The sequence below is a fragment of the Ptiloglossa arizonensis genome, chromosome 9, assembly GCF_051014685.1.
Source record: "Ptiloglossa arizonensis isolate GNS036 chromosome 9, iyPtiAriz1_principal, whole genome shotgun sequence".
NCBI classification, from domain to species: domain Eukaryota; kingdom Metazoa; phylum Arthropoda; class Insecta; order Hymenoptera; family Colletidae; genus Ptiloglossa; species Ptiloglossa arizonensis.
Window position 1 is genome coordinate 9,207,442 of NC_135056.1, and position 25,252 is coordinate 9,232,693.

At 35.4% G+C, this 25,252-nt stretch overlaps 2 protein-coding genes across 6 annotated transcripts in view; one reads left to right on the forward strand and one right to left on the reverse strand.

Annotated features, from left to right (window-relative positions):
- The window catches only part of LOC143151511 (band 4.1-like protein 4), a 226,401-nt gene extending 218,286 nt beyond the window's left edge, over window positions 1-8,115 (forward strand). For 2 of the 4 annotated variants that reach the window (XM_076320712.1, XM_076320711.1), the window contains exons 10-17: window positions 1,476-1,988; window positions 3,439-3,653; window positions 4,274-4,349; window positions 4,540-4,625; window positions 5,357-5,512; window positions 6,333-6,606; window positions 7,121-7,227; window positions 7,503-8,115. In XM_076320712.1, the coding sequence (XP_076176827.1) occupies window positions 1,476-1,988; window positions 3,439-3,653; window positions 4,274-4,349; window positions 4,540-4,625; window positions 5,357-5,512; window positions 6,333-6,606; window positions 7,121-7,227; window positions 7,503-7,539 (1,464 nt within the window). In that variant the 3' untranslated portion in view covers window positions 7,540-8,115. The remainder of the gene's footprint in view (window positions 1-1,475; window positions 1,989-3,438; window positions 3,654-4,273; window positions 4,350-4,539; window positions 4,626-5,356; window positions 5,513-6,332; window positions 6,607-7,120; window positions 7,228-7,502) is intronic. The other 2 variants (XM_076320710.1, XM_076320709.1) reach the window with 1 other exon arrangement.
- Srp9 (signal recognition particle 9) lies at window positions 5,162-8,730 on the reverse strand. 2 transcript variants are annotated; one of them, XM_076320715.1, is made up of 4 exons: window positions 8,406-8,730; window positions 7,918-7,986; window positions 7,726-7,838; window positions 5,162-6,039 (listed from the first exon to the last, which is right to left on the reverse strand). In XM_076320715.1, the coding sequence occupies exons 1-3, from the start codon at window positions 8,475-8,477 to the stop codon at window positions 7,743-7,745; spliced, it is 237 nt and encodes a 78-aa protein (XP_076176830.1). In that variant the 5' UTR covers window positions 8,478-8,730; the 3' UTR covers window positions 5,162-6,039; window positions 7,726-7,742. The 2 variants fall into 2 exon arrangements, with proteins under 2 accessions (XP_076176830.1, XP_076176828.1); XM_076320713.1 differs by lacking the exon at window positions 5,162-6,039 and having other exon boundaries at window positions 7,568-7,838; window positions 8,406-8,699.
- Window positions 8,731-25,252: the final 16,522 nt, after the last annotated feature.

A 25,252-nucleotide genomic window follows, 5' to 3' on the forward strand; every position in this document is an offset into this window, starting at 1 on the left:
TCGTTTTGCTTCTATCTTATCGTTCCTAGCTCTCTTTGCCTTGCAACGAAAAGACGTAACGCCTCTTCTCTTCTTTAAGTTCGTACCAAATGTTGATATTCAAAGCTATACGTGTCTAACTGCATTCCAAAGGAGTTGTACAATGAATGCATAATTGTCGTGTACCAATTACAAAGCAACGAACTAGTCGTCGAACGACTTGATAAAACGAGAAAATTATGTGTGTCGTACTGGCGTACAGGGATCTTTTTGTAACGAATGTTGTCACACCTTTTTGTCCCATATTTTGTCATTAACAATACTAAATATACGTAAATATTTCGCGTTAAAAGAATCAAACTTGCAAAGTCTCGAATATAATTTTCGCTACAAGTTGCAGAATAATCAAAAATTTCAGCTCAGGTTTACAATTTTAATTCCTATCTTCTATCGACTGTGATAAATTAATTGGTCACTGTCTCTGTAGCCATGTTGTTACATTTGGTTGTTCATCTTAGTAATCGGTTTGTTTTCTCGGTCTTTAATGCTTCGATGACGGAGTGTTAATCCACGTATTCCTTCAGTGACAAATAGTATTTTTAGATCATCGTGGAAGGTACAATTTATAAAAATACCAAAGTGAATCGATCATTCTACATAATACTCGTATTTTTTATCGTAGTCTTACATTTATAAAATAGGATTTCGTTATTTAAGAAAAAATTTAGACAACAGGCCCGTTTCTTGTGACTCGAGGTTCGATCGTTGCCGCATTAAAATATTTGTACGTAGCCTTTGTACGATAATTGTGTTCGAGAATTAATTACGGATTGTTTTTTCCATTGTAAATATACGAACGAGTCGACAGATGTTCATGAAACTTCACACATGTTCATCAAACAGTAGTGTAGGAATTATCTAATTGCTGGTGGTTATAAAATAAGGGTGAATAAAGTTCTAGGATATACCTGTATTGAACGAGGTAGTAGTAGTAGAAACAAAACGTACAATTAATAACTATGCTAACTACGCTGACTACGCTTACTACGCTATTTTTTCTTTACGCGACGCGACACGTTTCGATAATTTTCCAACAAAGACTCTCAATGACTGCCCTAAACGCTCTTCTTTCGCACCCTCTATCCTCACACGCATTCGTTCTCTTTCATTTCAATTCTCAATCTCTCTCACTCCATGCGTCTGGTCACATACTCCCAAAATTTCCCATTATGGCGTTATCTCGATCGTTCTTCTTTCACACTTCACTCGCTCGTCTATACCAAACACTTGAGATTCTCTCCGGACCACACGCAATCCCTTTCATTCTCACGCATCGCCACCGTCTTTCGAAAAAATAAAACGACGAAACTAATAGCACCGTTTCTTATCGAACGATGAAACTTATCGGGCAACCGATTACATTTATAAAGTAGGATCTCTTGTCACTCGAAGTTTCTATCGTTCTCTCATTAAAATATCTCTACGTCGTTTTCCAGGGTAGATACTTCATGCTGAGGGTCAGCGAGAAGAATTCCGAGGAGAGGACGCACGGCTTCGAGACCCCGTCGAAAGGAGCGTGCAGACACCTCTGGAAATGTTGTCTGGAGCATCAAGCGTTCTTCCGGCTGATGGCCACCGGACCACCGCCCCTGAGCCCCTATTCTCGTTTCCGCTCGTACAGTCCCCCGTCCGGCTCGGAGAAGCACACGGTGATCAGACGGAATCCGCCACCGATTTTCCAGAGGACTCCAAGCCGTAGAGCCCAACGACGCGTGGTGGAGGGCCAAGAGATGGTTGGCCCGTTCGTGGAAACACCTGCCACCGTGAACACGAATCCGGGCAACAATCCACCGACCGGGAACGTTTTGTGCAATACGCAGAACGCGAGGCAGGTGAACAGCTCGAGTCCAAGGAGCACCAGGAGCGCACCATGGACCCAGAGCCAACCTCGGGGCCTTTATACTTCGTCTAGTCCTCGGTCCGTCCGCTCCGCGGGAACGGCGCCGGCAGTACGTTCTCCAGATTCCTATTTTTTTTTTTTTTTTTTTAAGAAACATCGCTACAACTTCGAGCAACATCCTTTCGTCGGGACTCGTGCAAACCCCCGCATCGTACTCGTCAGTTTTCATTCAATAATTTGAAACGTTCCGGGACCAGGAGTGAATTCGTCGAGTTCTTCGAATATTTCGTGCACCGATCGCATGCATCCGAACGTGGACCACGAATCACGTTCAACTCGTTCGACGTGTTGGGAATATTTTACTTCTCTTCGATATATTTTGCGTTTGTATCTTGGTAGAGAGAATCCAGTTTTATTAGAATTGTGCAGAGCTCTTTGTCGTAGTTGTTCTTTTTTATTTTATATTAGAGACTCTCGAGTTCTTCCGTATTTGAATATTTTGTACCTGGATATTTTTAGTATTCGATAAATGTGAGGTGTATAATTGAAGTTCTTTAAGTTCTTCGTTCTTTTTAAAATTTTATTTCTATTTAAGATACTGTACAATATTTGTATTTTGGGAAAACAAATTAATGTGTTTTATTAATGTAAGTAACTTCCAAACTACACCGTACATCGATTTATACGTTTATATACAACTATATTGGTATGAGATCGTCTTCTAAGAATCATCGATTTCACGCATCTTGTCCAATCGTATGCTCATCTAGTTGTATTCTACATAGCTATCCGTACACGTAGTCGATTTCCAATCATGATTTTTTCTGCTCAGGTTATCATAGTATATCTTTTCGTCGATCGTTACAAACTTTCGCAAAAAATTCTTTCCATATTTTAACTGTAGGACTTTTGGAGTTTTCACGAACTCGACACACTTTTACATCGTGCACATTATTTCAATTTTATTAATTCGTTACATAAAAGCTTCAATATCTGCTTGGGATACAAGGATGCATTTTTAAATTAACTTTGTCATTTCCTCTTGCAATTTGTAGGCTCAACACCATCAATATCCATTTACAACGGACAAATACAAATCTCTGCGCGAAACTAGTTAAACCTTTTCTCTCCAACCGTTCCACAGATGCTACAAACGAAGTTAATTACACGCTAATAAAATCTAAGTCCCCAAGAACGCTAATTGACCCCAAGAGTCAGACACGAGTCATCGCGGAGTTAATCGCTAGTCAACGTTGCGTTCGAAGAGTGAATATGGAACCAGACTTCCGTTCTTTTGAACTGTTCCCATGACACACAAGTTCATCCACTGTCGTCTGGTTAACTGTTAATCGTCGCGTAAATTTTACAATCGACCGAGTTGAATATTTACTCGTTCCAAGTATCTGTACGCGAAACCGACGAAAACTCTTGCACAAACGAGCTAATGTCCTAATTTATTTTCGATGTTTCAATTCGATCGATATTTGTAAATACTCGTAATTTATCGTCGATATTTCAATTCGATCGATATTTGTAAATGATTCTCATTCGAATTTCAGCTCTTAAGCAGGCTCCAACGAAGGAGCAGCTCCGTGGAGAGCCAAAGTTCAGGGGACAGTCACAGCCGCGGTGGTCATCGTAGAAGAAGTCATAGTCATAGCCATCGGAGACATAGTCGTCACTCTGATTGCGAATCCGAACTCTCGAGAGGCTCGGACACCAGGTCGGGTCATCGTAAACACCGCAGGAAGCACAGAAGTACCCGATCATCTAGGTACGGTCAACAGCGTTGAACATTCAACCCCCGTTCAAATTTCGAGCAATAAAGTATATCCTAATTGTAAAGGGACGCCGCAGAAAATTCAAACGAAACTGTCCGATTTAATCGACCTCGTTACGCATTTTTTTTTCTTTTTTTTTTTTTTACCGTGCATTAAGTCGATTGAGCGTCTTATATGCGCGTTCTGGCTTAATTGGTAATTAATTGGAGTAATAAAGGCTCCTTAGACGGCCATGTGAAAACGAAACAAGTTGCTAGGAACGTCTTGGCACGAGTTCATCGACCGTGAGGACGGGAAAGAAGCCCTCGTACTCATTATACTCTCACGGTAGGGTACATAAAGTGCGTAAAGGTGATAATTATTTTAATGACGAACGCGCACGGAAAGTATCAACCGTGAGCAACGAAATTCCAACTGATGATGCTTTCGTGTTATTCAATGAAAGATGAATGCGCGAAGGGGATCGGTCTCGTGATCACAGCTCGACAAAAGTGCACGATTCGAATCTAATTTATCAACGTGAGCACGTAATGTGGCGCCGGTATTCCCGAATTAAACTACACTCTAGTCGCGTAATGCTCGTTACTACATTTGTACGCGAATATCCTTTCAGACACGAATTGGTGGACTCCGAACCGCAATGGAGGGAAGCGCAGAAGCGGAAGGGCGAAGGAGTCCAACGAGCTGTCGTAAGTTTGAATAACAACGTGATTAAACGCGTTCAAGTTTTGAAAGGGCTTGCTTGCAACATTCAAGAATCTTGCTCTCATCTGTCTTCTATAGCTTCGTCGTATCATTTTTCTGCTTTCTTTCTTTATTTTATTTATTTTTTGTTTGTTTTTATAATACGTAATTAAAGCGAGAATAATGTTGTAACAGGTGAGCCATACAGAACCTAGAAGAAGGCATAGGAGCAGACACCGGAGTCCCTCCCAAAAACAACCACTGCCGGACGAGCTTAGGAAGTAGGTTTTATTCACCAAGTAGCGATATTATTAATAAATCGTACTTCGATTATTTTCCAGTACGCTCGTAACTTTGTGTTACGAAGTTTACACACGTGTAATACTCGTTAAAATAGAAAAAAGGAAACCGTTAGTCGGATCGAAATCGATTCAATTCTCAAGGTCACCGATGAGTTATTCTCACTGTATCGCTTAACTATACTACGACGCCATCTGTCGTCCCCGCGTACAAGCCTAAAAGAACGTACACTCTGTCCTCGAAAGTGGGAATCGTGTGCAACATCTTCAAACGGAGGAAGTGGTCTTGAAAGACCAATTGAATGCGATCCGGTTATAGTAATCATAAGTTAAACACATTCTCGATTCGAGCACTGATCGTTTGTAATTGCGAGATACTTCCATTGTGTCCTCTCTATTAAGGAACAATTGAAAAGTATTGCATTTAAACTGAATTGAAAGAATGAATCGAGAAGTATTATCGAAGAGTAAAGGGAAATTAATTTCGATCTCTCGTAATGAACAACACGTGATCATTTGAACACGGTTTATTTCGTAGAGTGCTACACGTGTACAATGTTCGCGTTTTACGGATTTCAATTTCCATAAATTAGAAAAAAAATATTACACAGAAATTTTCCGATATAATACCACGTTCGAAGTAATCCTCTGGTAAAATCACCGTTTTCTCTCGTTTAATGACGTAAGCATTGAAGTAACGACTCATTTTCCAGACATTTGGAGTTTGGGCTAATCGACACAACGGGAATGAGCGAACAGCAACGTCGAGAGATACCGTATACGGTGGTTCAATCGCAAACTGTACAGCAATGTCCCCTACAGTCTAGCAATTCCCGATTGGACGACGCAGACTCGTCGTCCCTGCCTAGGTACGATGATCTCAAGACGGCCTGCAACATCCACAGCCATCCTCCGCAACTGGAGGATGAGACGGGATCCGTAGTCATTGTTTAAAATCTTCCCCTATGCATGTGTTTTTTTTATTTTTTATTTATTTTTTTTTTTTTTTTTACTTTTATTTATTCAGAGCATGTACATTATCTACTATAAGCATGCCCCCTATTATTTATTTTGAAGCATGACAGATCCTTAATAAATCGATGAGATTAACAGCTTTGTCGCACTTGTTTATTTATGTCCTGGCTGGCACCTACTGATGCTTTCTGCTATTCCATGGAAGTACGTTGTTGTTCCGTGGAAGTACATCTTCAGAATTGTAGCATTTGTTCGTTGTATGTTTCGTTGAAAGTTTTTGTGTATTGTGTGGTTTTGCATCGTGTACTCGTCGAACAGATGTCGGTGTTTGGGAGAGTCGAAATTATTGGTGCGTTGTCGTTGTTAAAAATCGATTGATAATTTTCGTTGTTGTGTCAATCCACTCGAACGCCCGAATCACCTTTTAGGCGTTCGGTATGATTAAAAATACTGTAAACTTTTAAATATATTGGCGGACGTAAAAATGAACGACGAATGGAACAGTGGTTGGCGTGAAGATTAGTGTTATTGTTATAAATAAAAATGTGTATCGCTAAGGAATGCAACATAGCTCGTAGTATATGTATTAACCGCATTTGATCGTTTGGTAAACTAAAATATATATGTACATGCATCGATGTCGGAATGGTGCCCGATCTGGGATGATCGTAAAATTTGGAGTGATATCGAAGACTGTCAAGGGCTCACTTTCAGAACGATCGGATCCGTTGGCAAAAGAAACAGAAGAATGATACAGCATTGTCGCGACGGAAGTTATAATTTGCCGCCAACGAGGCCGAGTCAAGTCGAGACAAAATACTACGACGGTAGTAGGACTGAGTGCAATATGAGGAAGGACTTTTATTATACTCGAAACAACAGAATATTGATAGGCAGTAACGTGGACAGTGGCCTCGGGGAAAGCACACCGCAGGAATTTTCAAGCTGCTGCTCAAGCTCTGCCGACAGCGCTAAACCTACTCGAGTAGTACGTATTTTTTCGCTTGCTCTTTTATAACAACGTTTACTTAATCGTTCGTTTATTTATGGTTTCGAGTGAGACTCGCTACTTTCCGCGCGGCATACGAAACATTGGTAGATTAAAAATTTCGCGTAAAATAAAACAACATCGCTGGAAAGTAACGGGTAACACTTTTGCTTCATGTAGTTTAAGCTTTTCGCTTTTAAAAGACAGTAAAGGATTATCATAGTACTGTATCACAAATGAAATTGTCTTTACGAAAGTGGCACTTATCGTGTGGAAATCTTTTAGAAATATTAAGCGCTTTTTACAAATGTACATGGTTAAGGTTTACTACTTCTTTCTCCGGTAGTTACAGCATTTTGTTACATTGTTTTTTATCCTTCTGATATTGAATATTTTTAATTAAAATATAATAAGGACGAGATTGATATAATGAAATGCTGTTCATAGAATGTAGTGCATTGTATCTTACAATTTTCTGCATAGTATATTAGTAAAATAGTTTTGTTTGGTATAGACGCAATTGCAATTAGGGGGAGAGGTACGCTATGAACTGTCTTCGAACCAAGAAATCTACCATCCTGTTGATACTACTCTGGATGCTGTTCTGCAGCCCATTATATCGTAAGTGCTTCTTTTCATTGCTTTGTGCTTCTCTATTGTGATAATATCCAGTAAGAAATCGATTACAATTAAGCATCGCTTTATTAATATCTAATGCAGTACACGCCACTGAGTATTCTAATTATCGTTGGAATAATACAATTATACTTTCCATAAAGTATTGGTATTTTTCACATAAATTCTAACGAACTATGTTTCTAGTCTCAATTTCTGAAAATTTTTGTTTAAATAAACTTTAACAGCGTAACAATATATTCTGTGTTATACTGTTTCAGAACTTTAACAAGGAGGCAACGATACCGCCCGAAATGAGCATGAAGCTTTAAATAAATACAAAATAGACATTTATGCACATATTGTATATTTAAGGAAGTTTTTATACCTCATTCAAATTAAATATCTATAATCCCATCAGTCATTGAATCTTATGAAATGAAACATAAAAAATGAATTAAATGCGCAGCACTTTTATTCCTTACTTAAAAAAGTGTCCCTAACCTTATCTAGTCTTTTATTTAGCTCTCTTTAGACGCCATGTGCCTCATCAAGTTTCCTATAAACTTTTCCATCTTCTTTAAGTCTTGTGCTATCTCTGTTTTATACTGTAGGCACTATGACAAAAGTTACGATTGTATTATTTAAATAAGTCTTTAAAAATTATAAGGTAAGTTACATAAGGGTAATACTTACTGTTCGATTATCTGTAAGTTTTAGACATAGAATACCTTTATTATGGCAATATTTCATTGTATACCGAGTCTGGAACAAGAAAATAATAAATTATAAACTTACAAATGTGAAACTATTTATAAATATATTACCTGTATATGTAATTTTTTATAATTTTACCTGTAATCTAATACTACAATAAATAAAAACCTTATGCTGTATCAACTTCCAATATTCTGTACATTTATACAATTAAACACTATATTTCAACTAATTCGTACATATAACATTATTTCCTTGTTTGCAAAAGTTGGTGAAATGAAATTTTATATTTACTCCAAAGGAATGACGTGTCATTGTAATGTCAATCATCCTATTGACCTACGAAATTTGTTTAAATTTTTGAATGAAAAACATTTATATAACACCGTTTCAGAAAACTAGGGATAATTACAAATATACTACGACAGAAAAAATAGAAAATTAACCAAAATTTAATTAAAACTTACTTTTATCGGATCCTGAAGATATAACCTCTCAGCGCCTTTTTCAAACTCTTCCCACGAACTTAAATATGTCATTTCTATCACTAATAAACAATACACAACGTAGCCAAATTGGCACTACACCAATATTTTTACTAAGAATTACAAATATAGTTCAATATATTGCCAGCAACGATAATAGTGTTCTTCAAAACAAGCCGTGTAGACAGAAGCAGATGCTCTGCTGGAACCGTAGCAGCTAGGTCGTACATAATGGCTGCAGAGCGCAACGTGGATTTTTCCCACCACTACATACCCTAATGCAAAAGTATTATAGTATATCGTTAGTTCAACATTTCGTCAATCGAGAAAGAAAGAGGCATTGATATTTTCTCTTTCGTTATTCAAAAATTTTAACAACAATTTGAGAGTAGTCAGCTTGACTGTGATTGTCGTTTATATTTAAAAACATATCATTCCCCACGATTAGTATACAGGAGAGTTGACGTTTATTTATCATAATTATTAACAACCGTCGTAGGACCATAGTTTAAACAATTATTAACAATGTCCTAGTATAAATAATGTCTTAAAAGCAATAAATTTCTTGAAATATTTGGTTATATCGAACAAATACAATCGAAGAAACTGTGCGATAAAATAAATGAATATTTCTTTACATATCGGAATTATAGGTTGTATGTATGCAAATATATTCTGAACCCACAATTACAAATCCCTGTAACGTGGTAATTACATGTGTTGCCATCTATTGGAGAAAGGGTTAAACTACACTTAAGGGGTGAAAACACCTGGCAGAGAAACGCTCAAGTTTGTCGAGGAATTGTTCTGAGTTTCATCAATAGATGCCCCCATAAGCATTATATACCGACATTACAGCTAAGTACCCATGTAATTATCACGTCACAAATGTTTGAAATTGAGCATTCAGAATATATTTGCATACATACAAACTGCAATTTCGATATGTAGAGAAATATTCATTTATTTTATCGCACGGTAGCGAATATCATTCGAAACTAGATACTTATCTGTAATGTCGGTATATAATGCTTGTGGAGCCATCTATTGATGAAAGTCGGAACAATTCTTCGACAAACTTGAGCGTTTCTCCGGCAGGTGTTTTCCCATCTTAAGGGTAGTTCAACCCTTTCTCCAATAGGTGGCAAGCCATGTAAATATTACGTCACAAATGTTTGGAAATGCCCGTTCAGATTATATTTACCGGTACTTACCGATATCATATATAAGTAATTCCATTTGTATGATATTCCCTACCGTGCGATAAAATAAATAAATATTTCTGTACAAACTTTTGTATTTATCATCTTTCGAATAAATGTAAAATTAAACGAAACCAGCATAATGTAACTTCCCTGCATTCTAGCCATTCTTTATAGATTTAAAAAAATCTTTAATACCTCGAAGTGGAGGCTGCACATCGATTATCGATTCACAAGTATTCATCGCGATGATTTTCTATCCAGAAGAGAGATTAATTGAACTTTGGCACTTTTATGTAAAAAATACCACTTCTATGCGTATTGTGTAAATTATAAGAATTAAACAAATGTTAAATTAATGTATCTAATAAACAATTGTCACTTTCCATGCTTTGAAACATTAAGAAACACGTCTATAATTCGAAGCTCAATCAAAATTAATTGTTGTAGCCGAATCGATCATTTTTAATGCATAAATAAGGTGCACATTGTACGATTAATATTGAGAACATGCATAAATGTTAGTAACAATCGCGGAAATGAACAAACATTCATCGAAACCGTTCGCCTTCGAAGATTTCGCAATATCTTGATGTTTATTTATCATATTTATTAACACACCGTCGTAGGACCGTAGATTAAACAATTATTAACAATATCCTAGTATAAATAATGGCTTAAAATTTCATTCCGTTGAAATATTCTTTGTTCGCGGAGGAATTTTTCGCTGAGATCCAACTGACATTTTCAAGGCTACAGGTATCGATTATCGATTCACAAGTCTTCATCGCGATGATTTGTCTATCTAAAAAAGCGATTAATTGAGTTTCGGCACTTTTATGTAAAAAACACAACTTCTACGCGTATTGTGTAAATTATAAGACTTAAACAAATGTTAAATTAATGTATTTAATGAACAATTGTTACTTTCCATGCTTAAAAACTTTACGAAAGACATTTTAACATCGAGTATCGATCAAAATCAATTTCTATATGTTTCTTAATTAATTGCAATACATAAATAAGATGCACATTGTTCGATCAATATTGGGAACATGCATAAATGTTAGTAACAATCGCGGAAGTGAACAAACATTCATCGAAACCGTTCGCCTTCGAAGATTTCGCAATATCTTGATGTTTATTTATCATATTTATTAACACACCGTCGTAGGACCGTAGATTAAACAATTATTAACAATATCCTAGTATAAATAATGGCTTAAAATTTCATTCCGTTGAAATATTCTTTGTTCGCGGAGGAATTTTTCGCTGAGATCCAACTGACATTTTCAAGGCTACAGGTATCGATTATCGATTCACAAGTCTTCATCGCGATGATTTGTCTATCTAAAAAAGCGATTAATTGAGTTTCGGCACTTTTATGTAAAAAACACAACTTCTACGCGTATTGTGTAAATTATAAGACTTAAACAAATGTTAAATTAATGTATTTAATGAACAATTGTTACTTTCCATGCTTAAAAACTTTACGAAAGACGTTTTAACATCGAGTATCGATCAAAATCAATTTCTATATGTTTCTTAATTAATTGCAATACATAAATAAGATGCACATTGTTCGATCAATATTGGGAACATGCATAAATGTTAGTAACAATCGCGGAAATGAACAAACATTCATCGAAACCGTTCGCCTTCGAAGATTTCGCAATATCTTGATGTTTATTTATCATATTTATTAACACACCGTCGTAGGACCGTAGATTAAACAATTATTAACAATATCCTAGTATAAATAATGGCTTAAAATTTCATTCCGTTGAAATATTCTTTGTTCGCGGAGGAATTTTTCGCTGAGATCCAACTGACATTTTCAAGGCTACAGGTATCGATTATCGATTCACAAGTCTTCATCGCGATGATTTGTCTATCTAAAAAAGCGATTAATTGAGTTTCGGCACTTTTATGTAAAAAACACAACTTCTACGCGTATTGTGTAAATTATAAGACTTAAACAAATGTTAAATTAATGTATTTAATGAACAATTGTTACTTTCCATGCTTAAAAACTTTACGAAAGACATTTTAACATCGAGTATCGATCAAAATCAATTTCTATATGTTTCTTAATTAATTGCAATACATAAATAAGATGCACATTGTTCGATCAATATTGGGAACATGCATAAATGTTAGTAACAATCGCGGAAGTGAACAAACATTCATCGAAACCGTTCGCCTTCGAAGATTTCGCAATATCTTGATGTTTATTTATCATATTTATTAACACACCGTCGTAGGACCGTAGATTAAACAATTATTAACAATATCCTAGTATAAATAATGGCTTAAAATTTCATTCCGTTGAAATATTCTTTGTTCGCGGAGGAATTTTTCGCTGAGATCCAACTGACATTTTCAAGGCTACAGGTATCGATTATCGATTCACAAGTCTTCATCGCGATGATTTGTCTATCTAAAAAAGCGATTAATTGAGTTTCGGCACTTTTATGTAAAAAACACAACTTCTACGCGTATTGTGTAAATTATAAGACTTAAACAAATGTTAAATTAATGTATTTAATGAACAATTGTTACTTTCCATGCTTAAAAACTTTACGAAAGACATTTTAACATCGAGTATCGATCAAAATCAATTTCTATATGTTTCTTAATTAATTGCAATACATAAATAAGATGCACATTGTTCGATCAATATTGGGAACATGCATAAATGTTAGTAACAATCGCGGAAGTGAACAAACATTCATCGAAACCGTTCGCCTTCGAAGATTTCGCAATATCTTGATGTTTATTTATCATATTTATTAACACACCGTCGTAGGACCGTAGATTAAACAATTATTAACAATATCCTAGTATAAATAATGGCTTAAAATTTCATTCCGTTGAAATATTCTTTGTTCGCGGAGGAATTTTTCGCTGAGATCCAACTGACATTTTCAAGGCTACAGGTATCGATTATCGATTCACAAGTCTTCATCGCGATGATTTGTCTATCTAAAAAAGCGATTAATTGAGTTTCGGCACTTTTATGTAAAAAACACAACTTCTACGCGTATTGTGTAAATTATAAGACTTAAACAAATGTTAAATTAATGTATTTAATGAACAATTGTTACTTTCCATGCTTAAAAACTTTACGAAAGACATTTTAACATCGAGTATCGATCAAAATCAATTTCTATATGTTTCTTAATTAATTGCAATACATAAATAAGATGCACATTGTTCGATCAATATTGGGAACATGCATAAATGTTAGTAACAATCGCGGAAGTGAACAAACATTCATCGAAACCGTTCGCCTTCGAAGATTTCGCAATATCTTGATGTTTATTTATCATATTTATTAACACACCGTCGTAGGACCGTAGATTAAACAATTATTAACAATATCCTAGTATAAATAATGGCTTAAAATTTCATTCCGTTGAAATATTCTTTGTTCGCGGAGGAATTTTTCGCTGAGATCCAACTGACATTTTCAAGGCTACAGGTATCGATTATCGATTCACAAGTCTTCATCGCGATGATTTGTCTATCTAAAAAAGCGATTAATTGAGTTTCGGCACTTTTATGTAAAAAACACAACTTCTACGCGTATTGTGTAAATTATAAGACTTAAACAAATGTTAAATTAATGTATTTAATGAACAATTGTTACTTTCCATGCTTAAAAACTTTACGAAAGACGTTTTAACATCGAGTATCGATCAAAATCAATTTCTATATGTTTCTTAATTAATTGCAATACATAAATAAGATGCACATTGTTCGATCAATATTGGGAACATGCATAAATGTTAGTAACAATCGCGGAAATGAACAAACATTCATCGAAACCGTTCGCCTTCGAAGATTTCGCAATATCTTGATGTTTATTTATCATATTTATTAACACACCGTCGTAGGACCGTAGATTAAACAATTATTAACAATATCCTAGTATAAATAATGGCTTAAAATTTCATTTCGTTGAAATATTCTTTGTTCGCGGAGGAATTTTTCGCTGAGATCCAACTGACATTTTCAAGGCTACAGGTATCGATTATCGATTCACAAGTCTTCATCGCGATGATTTGTCTATCTAAAAAAGCGATTAATTGAGTTTCGGCACTTTTATGTAAAAAACACAACTTCTACGCGTATTGTGTAAATTATAAGACTTAAACAAATGTTAAATTAATGTATTTAATGAACAATTGTTACTTTCCATGCTTAAAAACTTTACGAAAGACATTTTAACATCGAGTATCGATCAAAATCAATTTCTATATGTTTCTTAATTAATTGCAATACATAAATAAGATGCACATTGTTCGATCAATATTGGGAACATGCATAAATGTTAGTAACAATCGCGGAAGTGAACAAACATTCATCGAAACCGTTCGCCTTCGAAGATTTCGCAATATCTTGATGTTTATTTATCATATTTATTAACACACCGTCGTAGGACCGTAGATTAAACAATTATTAACAATATCCTAGTATAAATAATGGCTTAAAATTTCATTCCGTTGAAATATTCTTTGTTCGCGGAGGAATTTTTCGCTGAGATCCAACTGACATTTTCAAGGCTACAGGTATCGATTATCGATTCACAAGTCTTCATCGCGATGATTTGTCTATCTAAAAAAGCGATTAATTGAGTTTCGGCACTTTTATGTAAAAAACACAACTTCTACGCGTATTGTGTAAATTATAAGACTTAAACAAATGTTAAATTAATGTATTTAATGAACAATTGTTACTTTCCATGCTTAAAAACTTTACGAAAGACGTTTTAACATCGAGTATCGATCAAAATCAATTTCTATATGTTTCTTAATTAATTGCAATACATAAATAAGATGCACATTGTTCGATCAATATTGGGAACATGCATAAATGTTAGTAACAATCGCGGAAATGAACAAACATTCATCGAAACCGTTCGCCTTCGAAGATTTCGCAATATCTTGATGTTTATTTATCATATTTATTAACACACCGTCGTAGGACCGTAGATTAAACAATTATTAACAATATCCTAGTATAAATAATGGCTTAAAATTTCATTTCGTTGAAATATTCTTTGTTCGCGGAGGAATTTTTCGCTGAGATCCAACTGACATTTTCAAGGCTACAGGTATCGATTATCGATTCACAAGTCTTCATCGCGATGATTTGTCTATCTAAAAAAGCGATTAATTGAGTTTCGGCACTTTTATGTAAAAAACACAACTTCTACGCGTATTGTGTAAATTATAAGACTTAAACAAATGTTAAATTAATGTATTTAATGAACAATTGTTACTTTCCATGCTTAAAAACTTTACGAAAGACATTTTAACATCGAGTATCGATCAAAATCAATTTCTATATGTTTCTTAATTAATTGCAATACATAAATAAGATGCACATTGTTCGATCAATATTGGGAACATGCATAAATGTTAGTAACAATCGCGGAAGTGAACAAACATTCATCGAAACCGTTCGCCTTCGAAGATTTCGCAATATCTTGATGTTTATTTATCATATTTATTAACACACCGTCGTAGGACCGTAGATTAAACAATTATTAACAATATCCTAGTATAAATAATGGCTTAAAATTTCATTCCGTTGAAATATTCTTTGTTCGCGGAGGAATTTTTCGCTGAGATCCAACTGACATTTTCAAGGCTACAGGTATCGATTATCGATTCACAAGTCTTCATCGCGATGATTTGTCTATCTAAAAAAGCGATTAATTGAGTTTCGGCACTTTTATGTAAAAAACACAACTTCTACGCGTATTGTGTAAATTATAAGACTTAAACAAATGTTAAATTAATGTATTTAATGAACAATTGTTACTTTCCATGCTTAAAAACTTTACGAAAGACGTTTTAACATCGAGTATCGATCAAAATCAATTTCTATATGTTTCTTAATTAATTGCAATACATAAATAAGATGCACATTGTTCGATCAATATTGGGAACATGCATAAATGTTAGTAACAATCGCGGAAGTGAACAAACATTCAGCGAAACCGTTCACTTTCGAAGATTTCGATCAGATCGAACAAAGACAATAGAAGAAACGGTAAGTCACCTTGGGGAGGGTATATTAGGAGCCCCCGGTTGTTTGAAATTTCATTGTTCCTGGAGCCTTCGAGGTGGACGGATCTCTTCGTTTTAGGTTTATGGAAGGGGGACCCCCCACCTTGGTAACCGGTACTGGCCGCCGGTAGGCGGTGGTCAGTACTGGCGACCACTCTCTCAATCCTTTCTTTTTTTTTTAATTGTTTCTTTGTCTAATTCATTTCATTTGTACTCTGATTTTAATTTCTACTTGTTTTGACACGTTTATTTTTTTCCACTAACCAAATTCATTTCTATTTTCTATTATGCCATGACTTTAGGTTTCTCTTAGGTTTCTCTTAGATACATTCTCTTAGATGTATCGGAAAACGAAGAACGAAGAGGACTGATGTATTGCATCCTCCGCGGGACTGTTAATTCTAAGTATAGACTAAGTTAGTTTTAAGGTCACCATGTACGAATATCTGTGATCTGCCGAGCAATTATCCAATCTTTAGCTTCTTTTTGCTCGCTTGCTCGTATCTCAGTCCGGCCACCTCTGCTTGTTGCATAAGCAAGTGACCGGCCGTGGAGGTGGACCGAACGCTCGATCGCCGTCTCTTCTGGTGCGTCCGCTTTGAGAGAGAATATGCTGCGAACACAGGGGCAGGTGTTCGCACCGGTCCCTGTGGAAGCCCTTGTGCCACAAGACCCTCTCTTCGTCATCCTCCGTGGGTCAGGTCCACGCTCTGCGTGGCTCCTGACGCGGAGTTGGGAGAAACGGGGCACTCCACGGAGTGGACGGCGTCGCGCATATCCTTGAGAATCGGGCCCACTGAGAGGAAACGGGACCGACCTAGTAGGTGCAACTCCACGGTTCGTGTCGCGTATTTCCCAATTTTGCCTAATTTTTCCATAATGTAATTGCTCGGCAGAATTAAACGAGGAGATCGAAGGAACATTGATTCCTTCTATCTCTGCAGTTAGAATAAGTTAGTTTTAAGGCTGTGATCTGCCAAGCAATTATCCAATCTTTAGCTTAATTTTGCTCGCTTCCTCGTTCCTCGGTCCGGTCACCACTGCTTCTTGTACAAGCAAGTGGCCGGCCGTGTAAGTAGTCCGAACGGTCTATCGCCGTCTCTTCCGGTGTGTCCGCTTCCAGAGGGGGCATGTTGCGAGCACAGGAGCAGGCATTTTTGCCGGTCCCTGCGAAAGCCTCCAAAATAAGACCCTCTCGTCGTAAAGATGGAGAAACGGGGCACTCCTCTAGGGGAGTGGTAGGCGTCGTTCGTTTTCTCTGGAATCGGAACCACGGAGGGGAAACGGGATAGACCTAGTAGGACCAACTGCACGGTTCGTGTCGCGTCTTTCCCAATTTTGCCTAATTTTTCCATAATGTAATTGCTTGGCAGAACTAAACGAGGAGATCGAAGGAACATTGATTCCTTCTATCTCTTTGGTTTAGTATCTTTGTTTGTATCGCGTGTCGAGGGAGATCGATGGAACTTTGATTCCATCTATCTCTCTCCGGGTCTCCGCTCGCAGCAACCTCCACGTGGTGAGACCTGGTAATCGGTATTACTCGCGACGAACAATAATTATTCGTCGTGGGTAGTACCGAGCTAATCGGCTGCGAGTTTAGAATAGTAATTTTTACGATACAGTAGAGTACTTTACGGTACAGTACTTTCCACAAGTAGAGTACTTTAAAGAACAACATTTTTGTAACGAGTATGAAAGTGCGAATATGTTAATGGATCGAAGAAAAGCGATTGTATTTCCGATGAATCGATGTATTGAAATAAAATCAATTTCACTGACAACAGAAACTTTATTTTTGTCCATTATTTGTTTCCATTTCTTTAACCCGATCCTATCAAACTGCTAAAACTACTTAAAACTATATGTCCTCGAGTATCATGTTCTCCTGATACAAAGGAAATCGGGATCCATGATTCAGAAATTCGTTCGAAAGTCCAACAAAATTCCGATTCGCGGAAATTCTTGGAATTTGACGTCAATTCTAAGAATCCGCGAAATCGTGGCACTTCCTCGAATATCGTATACTGACACCAAGAGTCCCAAAATCAAACATTTTCTAAAATTTATGCCTGAATTTCAACCTTTGGTATCAGGAAAATACCAAAAATTTCGATTCTTCAAGTATTAATTAAATGTTAAATTGATATATCTCATAGACAATTATTACTTTCCATGTTTTAAAACTTTAAGAAACATCTCTTTACTTTGAAGTTCGATCAAAATCAATTGCTATGGGCGAATCAATCATTTTTTATGCATAAATACGATGCACATTGTTCGATTAATATTGGGAACCAGCGTAAATGTTAGTAACAATCGCGGAAATTAACAAACATTCACCGAAACCGTTTGCCTTCGCAGATTTCGCAATATCTTGACGTTTATTTATCATAATTATTAACAATCGTCGTAGGACCGTTGATGAAATAATTATTAACAATGTCCTAGTATAAATAGTGGCTTAAAATATCATTTCGTTGAAATATTCTTTGTTCGCAATGGAATTGTTGTCATTGAGGTCCAACCGACATTGTCAAGGCTACACGTATCGATTATCGATTCACAAGTGTTTATCACGAAGATATTTCTATCTAAAAAAGCGATTAATTGAATTTCGGCGCTTTCAAGTAAAAAATGCAACTTTTATACATATTGTGTAAATTATAAGAATTGAATAAATGTAAAATTAATGTAACAAATAGACAATTCTTACTTTCCATGGTCTAATACTTTACGAAACACTTTTTACTTCGAATCTCGATCATAATCAATTTCTATAAGTTACTTAATCATTTGTAATGAATAAATAAGATGCACATTGTTCGATTGATATTGGGAACATGCATAAATGTTAGTAACAATCGCGTGGATAAACAAAAATTTACTAAAACTGTTCGGCTTCGAAGATTTCGCAATATCTTGACGTATATTTATCATAACTATTAAAAACCGTCGTAGGACCATAGTTTAAACAATTATTAACAATGTTCTAGTACAAATAATGGCTTAAAATATCATTTTATAGAAATATTCGATTAGATCGAACAAAGCAATCGAAGAAACCGTGCGATAGTATAAATGAATATTTCTCTACATATCGAAATTATAGTTTGCATGCATGCATATATGTTCTGAACGCTCAGTGACACACATATGTTACACGGCAATGAAGTGAGTTGCCATCTACTGGAGAATTGGTAAACTACACTTAAGATGTGAAAACCTCTGGCGGAGAAACGTTCAAGTTTGTCGAGGAATTGTTCTGATTTCCACGAATAGATAGCGCCACGAGCATAAATTTACCGACATTAAAGATAAGTAATTCCATTTGTATGATATTCCCTACCGTGCGATAAAATAAATAAATAGTTTTGTACAAACTTTTATATGTTTCATCTTTCGAATAAATGTAAAATTAAACCTTCCACGGTATATTCTAGCCTTCCTTTATACATTAAAAAGAATCTTTAATACCTCGAAATCAAGATTTCACGTATCGATTATCGACTCACAAGTGTTTCTCACGATGATTTTTCTATGTAGAAAAGCGATTAATTGAATTTCGGCGCTTTCAAGTAAAAAATGCAACTTTTATACATATTGTGTAAATTATAAGAATTGAATAAATGTTAAATTAATGTAACACACTGACAATTATTACTTTCCATGGTCTAAAACTTTACGAAATACTTTACTTCGAATCTCGATCAAAATCAATTTCTATAAGTTACTTAATCATTTGTAATGAATTAATAAGATGCACATTGTTCGATCAATATTGGGAACATGCATAAATGTTAGTAACAATCGCGGAAATGAACAAACATTCACCGAAACCGTTCGCCTTCGAAGATTTCGCAATATCTTGACGTTTATTTATCATAATTATTAACAATCGTTGTAGGACCGTTGATGAAATAATTATTAACAATGTCCTAGTATAAATAATGGCATAAAATATCATTTCGTTAAAATATTCTTTGTTCGCAATGGAATTGTTGTCATTGAGGTCCAACCGACATTGTCAAGGCTACACGTATCGATTATCGATTCACAAGTCTTCATCGCGATTATTTTTCTATCTAGAAAAGCGATTAATTGAATTTCGGCGCTTTTATGTAAAAAACACAACTTCTACGCGTATTGTGTAAATTATAAGAATTAAACAAATGTTAAATTAATGTATTTAATGAACAATTGTTACATTCCATGCTTAAAAACTTTACGAAACACGTTTTAACATCGAGTATCGATCAAAATCAATTTCTATAAGTTACTTCATCATTTATAATGCATAAATAAGATGCACATTGTTCGATCAATATTGGGGATATGCGTAAATATTAATAACAATCGCGGAAATGAACAAACATTCACGGAAACCGTTCGCCTTCGCAGATTTCGCAATATCTTGACGTTTATTTATCATAATTATTAACAATCGTTGTAGGACCATTGATGAAATAATTATTAACAATGTCCTAGTATAAATAATGGCATAAAATATCATTTCGTTAAAATATTCTTTGTTCGCAATGGAATTGTTGTCATTGAGGTCCAACCGACATTGTCAAGGCTACACGTATCGATTATCGATTCACAAGTCTTCATCGCGATTATTTTTCTATCTAGAAAAGCGATTAATTGAATTTCGGCGCTTTTATGTAAAAAACACAACTTCTACGCGTATTGTGTAAATTATAAGAATTAAACAAATGTTAAATTAATGTATTTAATGAACAATTGTTACATTCCATGCTTAAAAACTTTACGAAACACGTTTTAACATCGAGTATCGATCAAAATCAATTTCTATAAGTTACTTCATCATTTATAATGCATAAATAAGATGCACATTGTTCGATCAATATTGGGGATATGCGTAAATATTAATAACAATCGCGGAAATGAACAATCATTCACGGAAACCGTTCGCCTTCGCAGATTTCGCAATATCTTGACGTTTATTTATCATAATTATTAACAATCGTTGTAGGACCATTGATGAAATAATTATTAACAATGTCCTAGTATAAATAATGGCATAAAATATCATTTCGTTAAAATATTCTTTGTTCGCAATGGAATTGTTGTCATTGAGGTCCAACCGACATTGTCAAGGCTACACGTATCGATTATCGATTCACAAGTGTTCATCACGAAGATTTTTCTGTCTAAAAAAGTGATTAATTGAATTTCGGCGCTTTCAAGTAAAAAATGCAACTTCTACGCGTATTATGTAAATTATAAAAATTAAACAAATGTTAAATTAATGTATTTAATGAACAATTGTTACATTCCATGCTTAAAAACTTTACGAAACACGTTTTAACATCGAGTATCGATCAAAATCAGTTTCTATAAGTTACTTCATCATTTATAATGCATAAATAAGATGCACATTGTTCGATTAATATACGAACATGCATAAATGTTAGTAACAATCGCGGAATAGAACAAAAATTTACCGAAACCGTTCGCCTTCGCAGATTTCGCAATATCTTGACGTTTGTTTATCATAATTATTAACAAATGTCATCGCAACATATTTTAAACAATTATGAAGAATGTCCAAGTATAAATAATGGCTTAAAATATCATTTCGTTGAAATATTCGTTGTTCGCGAAGGAATTTTTCTTCGAGATCCAACTGACATTTTCAAGGCTACATGTATCGATTATCGATTCACAAGTCTTCATCGCGATTATTTTTCTATCTAGAAAAGCGATTAATTGAATTTCGGCGCTTTTATGTAAAAAACACAACTTCTACGTGTATTGTGTAAATTATAAGAATTAAACAAATGTTAAATTAATGTATTTAATGAACAATTGTTACATTCCATGCTTAAAAACTTTACGAAACACGTTTTAACATCGAGTATCGATCAAAATCAATTTCTATAAGTTACTTCATCATTTATAATGCATAAATAAGATGCACATTGTTCGATCAATATTGGGGATATGCGTAAATATTAATAACAATCGCGGAAATGAACAAACATTCACGGAAACCGTTCGCCTTCGCAGATTTCGCAATATCTTGACGTTTATTTATCATAATTATTAACAATCGTTGTAGGACCGTTGATGAAATAATTATTAACAATGTCCTAGTATAAATAATGGCATAAAATATCATTTCGTTAAAATATTCTTTGTTCGCAATGGAATTGTTGTCATTGAGGTCCAACCGACATTGTCAAGGCTACACGTATCGATTATCGTTTCACAAGTGTTCATCACGAAGATTTTTCTGTCTAAAAAAGTGATTAATTGAATTTCGGCGCTTTCAAGTAAAAAATGCAACTTCTACGCGTATTGTGTAAATTATAAAAATTAAACAAATGTTAATTTAATGTATTTAATGAACAATTGTTACATTCCATGCTTAAAAACTTTACGAAACACGTTTTAACATCGAGTATCGATCAAAATCAATTTCTATAAGTTACTTCATCATTTATAATGCATAAATAAGATGCACATTGTTCGATCAATATTGGGAATATGCATAAATGTTAGTAAGAATCGCGGAAATGAACAAACATTCACCGAAACCGTTCGCCTTCGAAAATTTCGATAGATCGAACAAAGACAATGGAAGAAACGGTAAGTCACCTTGGGGAGGGTATATAAGGGGCCCCCGGTTGTTTAAAATTTCATTGTTCCCGGAGGCTCCGAGGTGGACGGATCTCTTCGTTTTAGGTTTATGGAAGGGGGACCCCCCACCCTGGTAACCGGTACTGGCCGCCGGTAGGCGGTGGTCAGTACTGGCGACCACTCTCTCAATCCTTTCTTTTTTTTTTAATTGTTTCTTTGTCTAATTCATTTCATTTGTACTCTGATTTTAATTTCTACTTGTTTTGACATGTTTATTTTTTTGTTATTGTTGCCTTTATTTCCTTTGTTACTGCATGACTGTATTTAATCACTAACCAACTTCATTTCTATTTTCTATCATTTTTCCATCATGCCTTGACTTTAGGTTTCTCTTAGGTAGGCACACCGGAGAACGAAGAACGAAGAACGAAGAACGAAGAACGAAGAACGAAGAACGAAGAACGAAGAACGAAGAACGAAGAACGAAGAACGAAGAACGAAGAACGAAGAACGAAGAACGAAGAACGAAGAACGAAGAGGACACTATCGTCGCAACCGCCGTGGGATCTTTAGTTAAGCTTGGAATAAGTCAATTTTAAGGCCACCGTGTACAAATATCTGTTATCTGTCAAGCAATTATCCAATCTTTAGCTTCTTTTTGCTCGCTTCCTCGTTCCTCAGCCCGGTCACCACTGCTTGTTGCATAAGCAAGTGACCGGCCGTGTAGGTGGTCCGAACGGTCGATCGCCGTCTCTTCTGGTGCGTCCGCTTCCAGAGAGAACATGCTGCGAACACAGGGGCAGGTGTTCGCATCGGTCCCTGTGGAAGCCCTGTGCCATAAGACCCTCTCTTCGTCATCCTCCGTGGGTCAGGTCCACGCTCTGCGTGGCTCCTGACGCGGAGTTGGGAGAAACGGGGCACTCTATATGAGTGGACGGCGTCGTGCATTTCCTCTTTAATCGAGCCCACTGAGGGGAAACGGGACCGAACTAGTAGGAACAACTCCACGGTTCGCGTCGCGTCTTTTCCAATTTTGCCTAATTTTTCCATAATGTAATTGCTTGACAGAACTAAACGAGGAGATCGAAGGAACATTGATTCCTTCCATCTCTTTGGTTTAGTATCTTCGTTTGTATCGCGTGTCGAGGGAGATCGATGGAACTTTGATTCCATCTATCTCTCTCCGGGTCTCCGCTCGCAGCAACCTCCACGTGGTGAGACCTGGTAATCGGTATTACTCGCGACGAACAATAATTATTCGTCGTGGGTAGTACCGAGCTAATCGGCTGCGAGTTTAGAATAGTAATTTTTACGATACAGTAGAGTACTTTACGGTACAGTACTTTCCACAAGTAGAGTACTTTAAAGAACAACATTTTTGTAACGAGTATGAAAGTGTGAATATGTTAATGGATCGAAGAAAAGCGATTGTATTTCCGATGAATCGATGTATTGAAATAAAATCAATTTCACTGACAACAGAAACTTTATTTTTGTCCATTATTTGTTTCCATTTCTTTAACCCGATCCTATCAAACTGCTAAAACTACTTAAAACTATATGTCCTCGAGTATCATGTTCTCCTGATACAAAGGAAATCGGGATCCATGATTCAGAAATTCGTTCGAAAGTCCAACAAAATTCCGATTCGCGGAAATTCTTGGAATTTGACGTCAATTCTAAGAATCCGCGAAATCGTAGCACTTCCTCGAATATCGTATACTGACACCAAGAGTCCCAAAATCAAACATTTTCTAAAATTTATGCCTGAATTTCAACCTTTGGTATCAGGAAAATACCAAAAATTTCGATTCTTCAAGTATTAATTAAATGTTAAATTGACATATCTCATAGACAATTATTACTTTCCATGTTTTAAAAGTGTATATAACATCTCTTTACTTTGAAGTTCGATCAAAATCAATAGCTATAGGCGAATCAATCATTATTAATGCATAAATACGATGCACATTAATCGCGAAAATGAACAAACATTCACCGAAACCGTTCGCCTTTGCAGATTTCGTAATTTCTTCATGTTTATTTATCATATTTATTAACAATCGTCGTGGGACCGTAGATTAAACAATTATTAACAATGTTCTAGTATAAATAATGGCTTGAAAGTCATCACTTTCTGGAAATATTTGTTAGATCGAACAAAGACAATCGAAGTAACCGTGCGATAAAATAAATGAATATTTCTCTACATATCGAAAAAATAGTTTGTATAACTGCATATACATTCCGAACGCTCAGTGACACACATATGTCACACGGCGATGAAGTGAGTTGCCATCTACTGGAGAATAGGTAAACTATACTTAAGGTGTGAAAACACCTGGCGGAGAAACGCTCAAGTTTGTCGAAGAATTGTTCCAATTTCCACAAATAGATAGCGCCACGAGCATAAATTTACCGACATTAAAGATAAGTAATTCCATTTGTATGGTATACCCTACCGTGCGATAAAATAAATAAATATTTCTGTACAAAGTTTCGTATGTATCATCTTGCGAATAAATGTAAAGTTAAACAAAATCAGTGTAATGAAATTTCTCTGCATTCTAGCCTTCCTTTATACGTTTAAAAAAATCTTTGATACCTCGAAATCAAGGCTACACGTATCGATTATCGACTCACAAGTGTTTATCACGATGATTTTTCAATATAGAAAAGCGATTAATCGAAATTCAGCACGTTTCAGTAAAATATACAACTTCTACGCGTATTGTGTAAATTATGAGAATTAAATAAATGTTAAACTATTGCACTAAATAGATAATTATTACTTTTCATGCTTTGAAACTTTACTAAAGGAGTTCTTACTTTGAATCTCGATGAAAATTAATTTCTATAAGTATAATCATTTGTAAAGCATAAATAATATACAAATTGTTCGATTAATATTGGGAACATGCATAAATGTTAGTAACAA

Bases quoted from the DNA above. Each gene is read 5' to 3' on its own strand.
- Srp9 (XM_076320715.1), bottom strand. From the start codon at position 8,477: ATGACATATTTAAGTTCGTGGGAAGAGTTTGAAAAAGGCGCTGAGAGG. The intron at 7,987-8,405 runs GTAAGTTTTAAT...TTCTTGTTCCAG, and splicing joins ATCTTCAGGATCCGATAAAA to ACTCGGTATACAATGAAATA. The intron at 7,839-7,917 runs GTAAGTATTACC...CTTTTGTCATAG, and splicing joins AACTTACAGATAATCGAACA to TGCCTACAGTATAAAACAGA.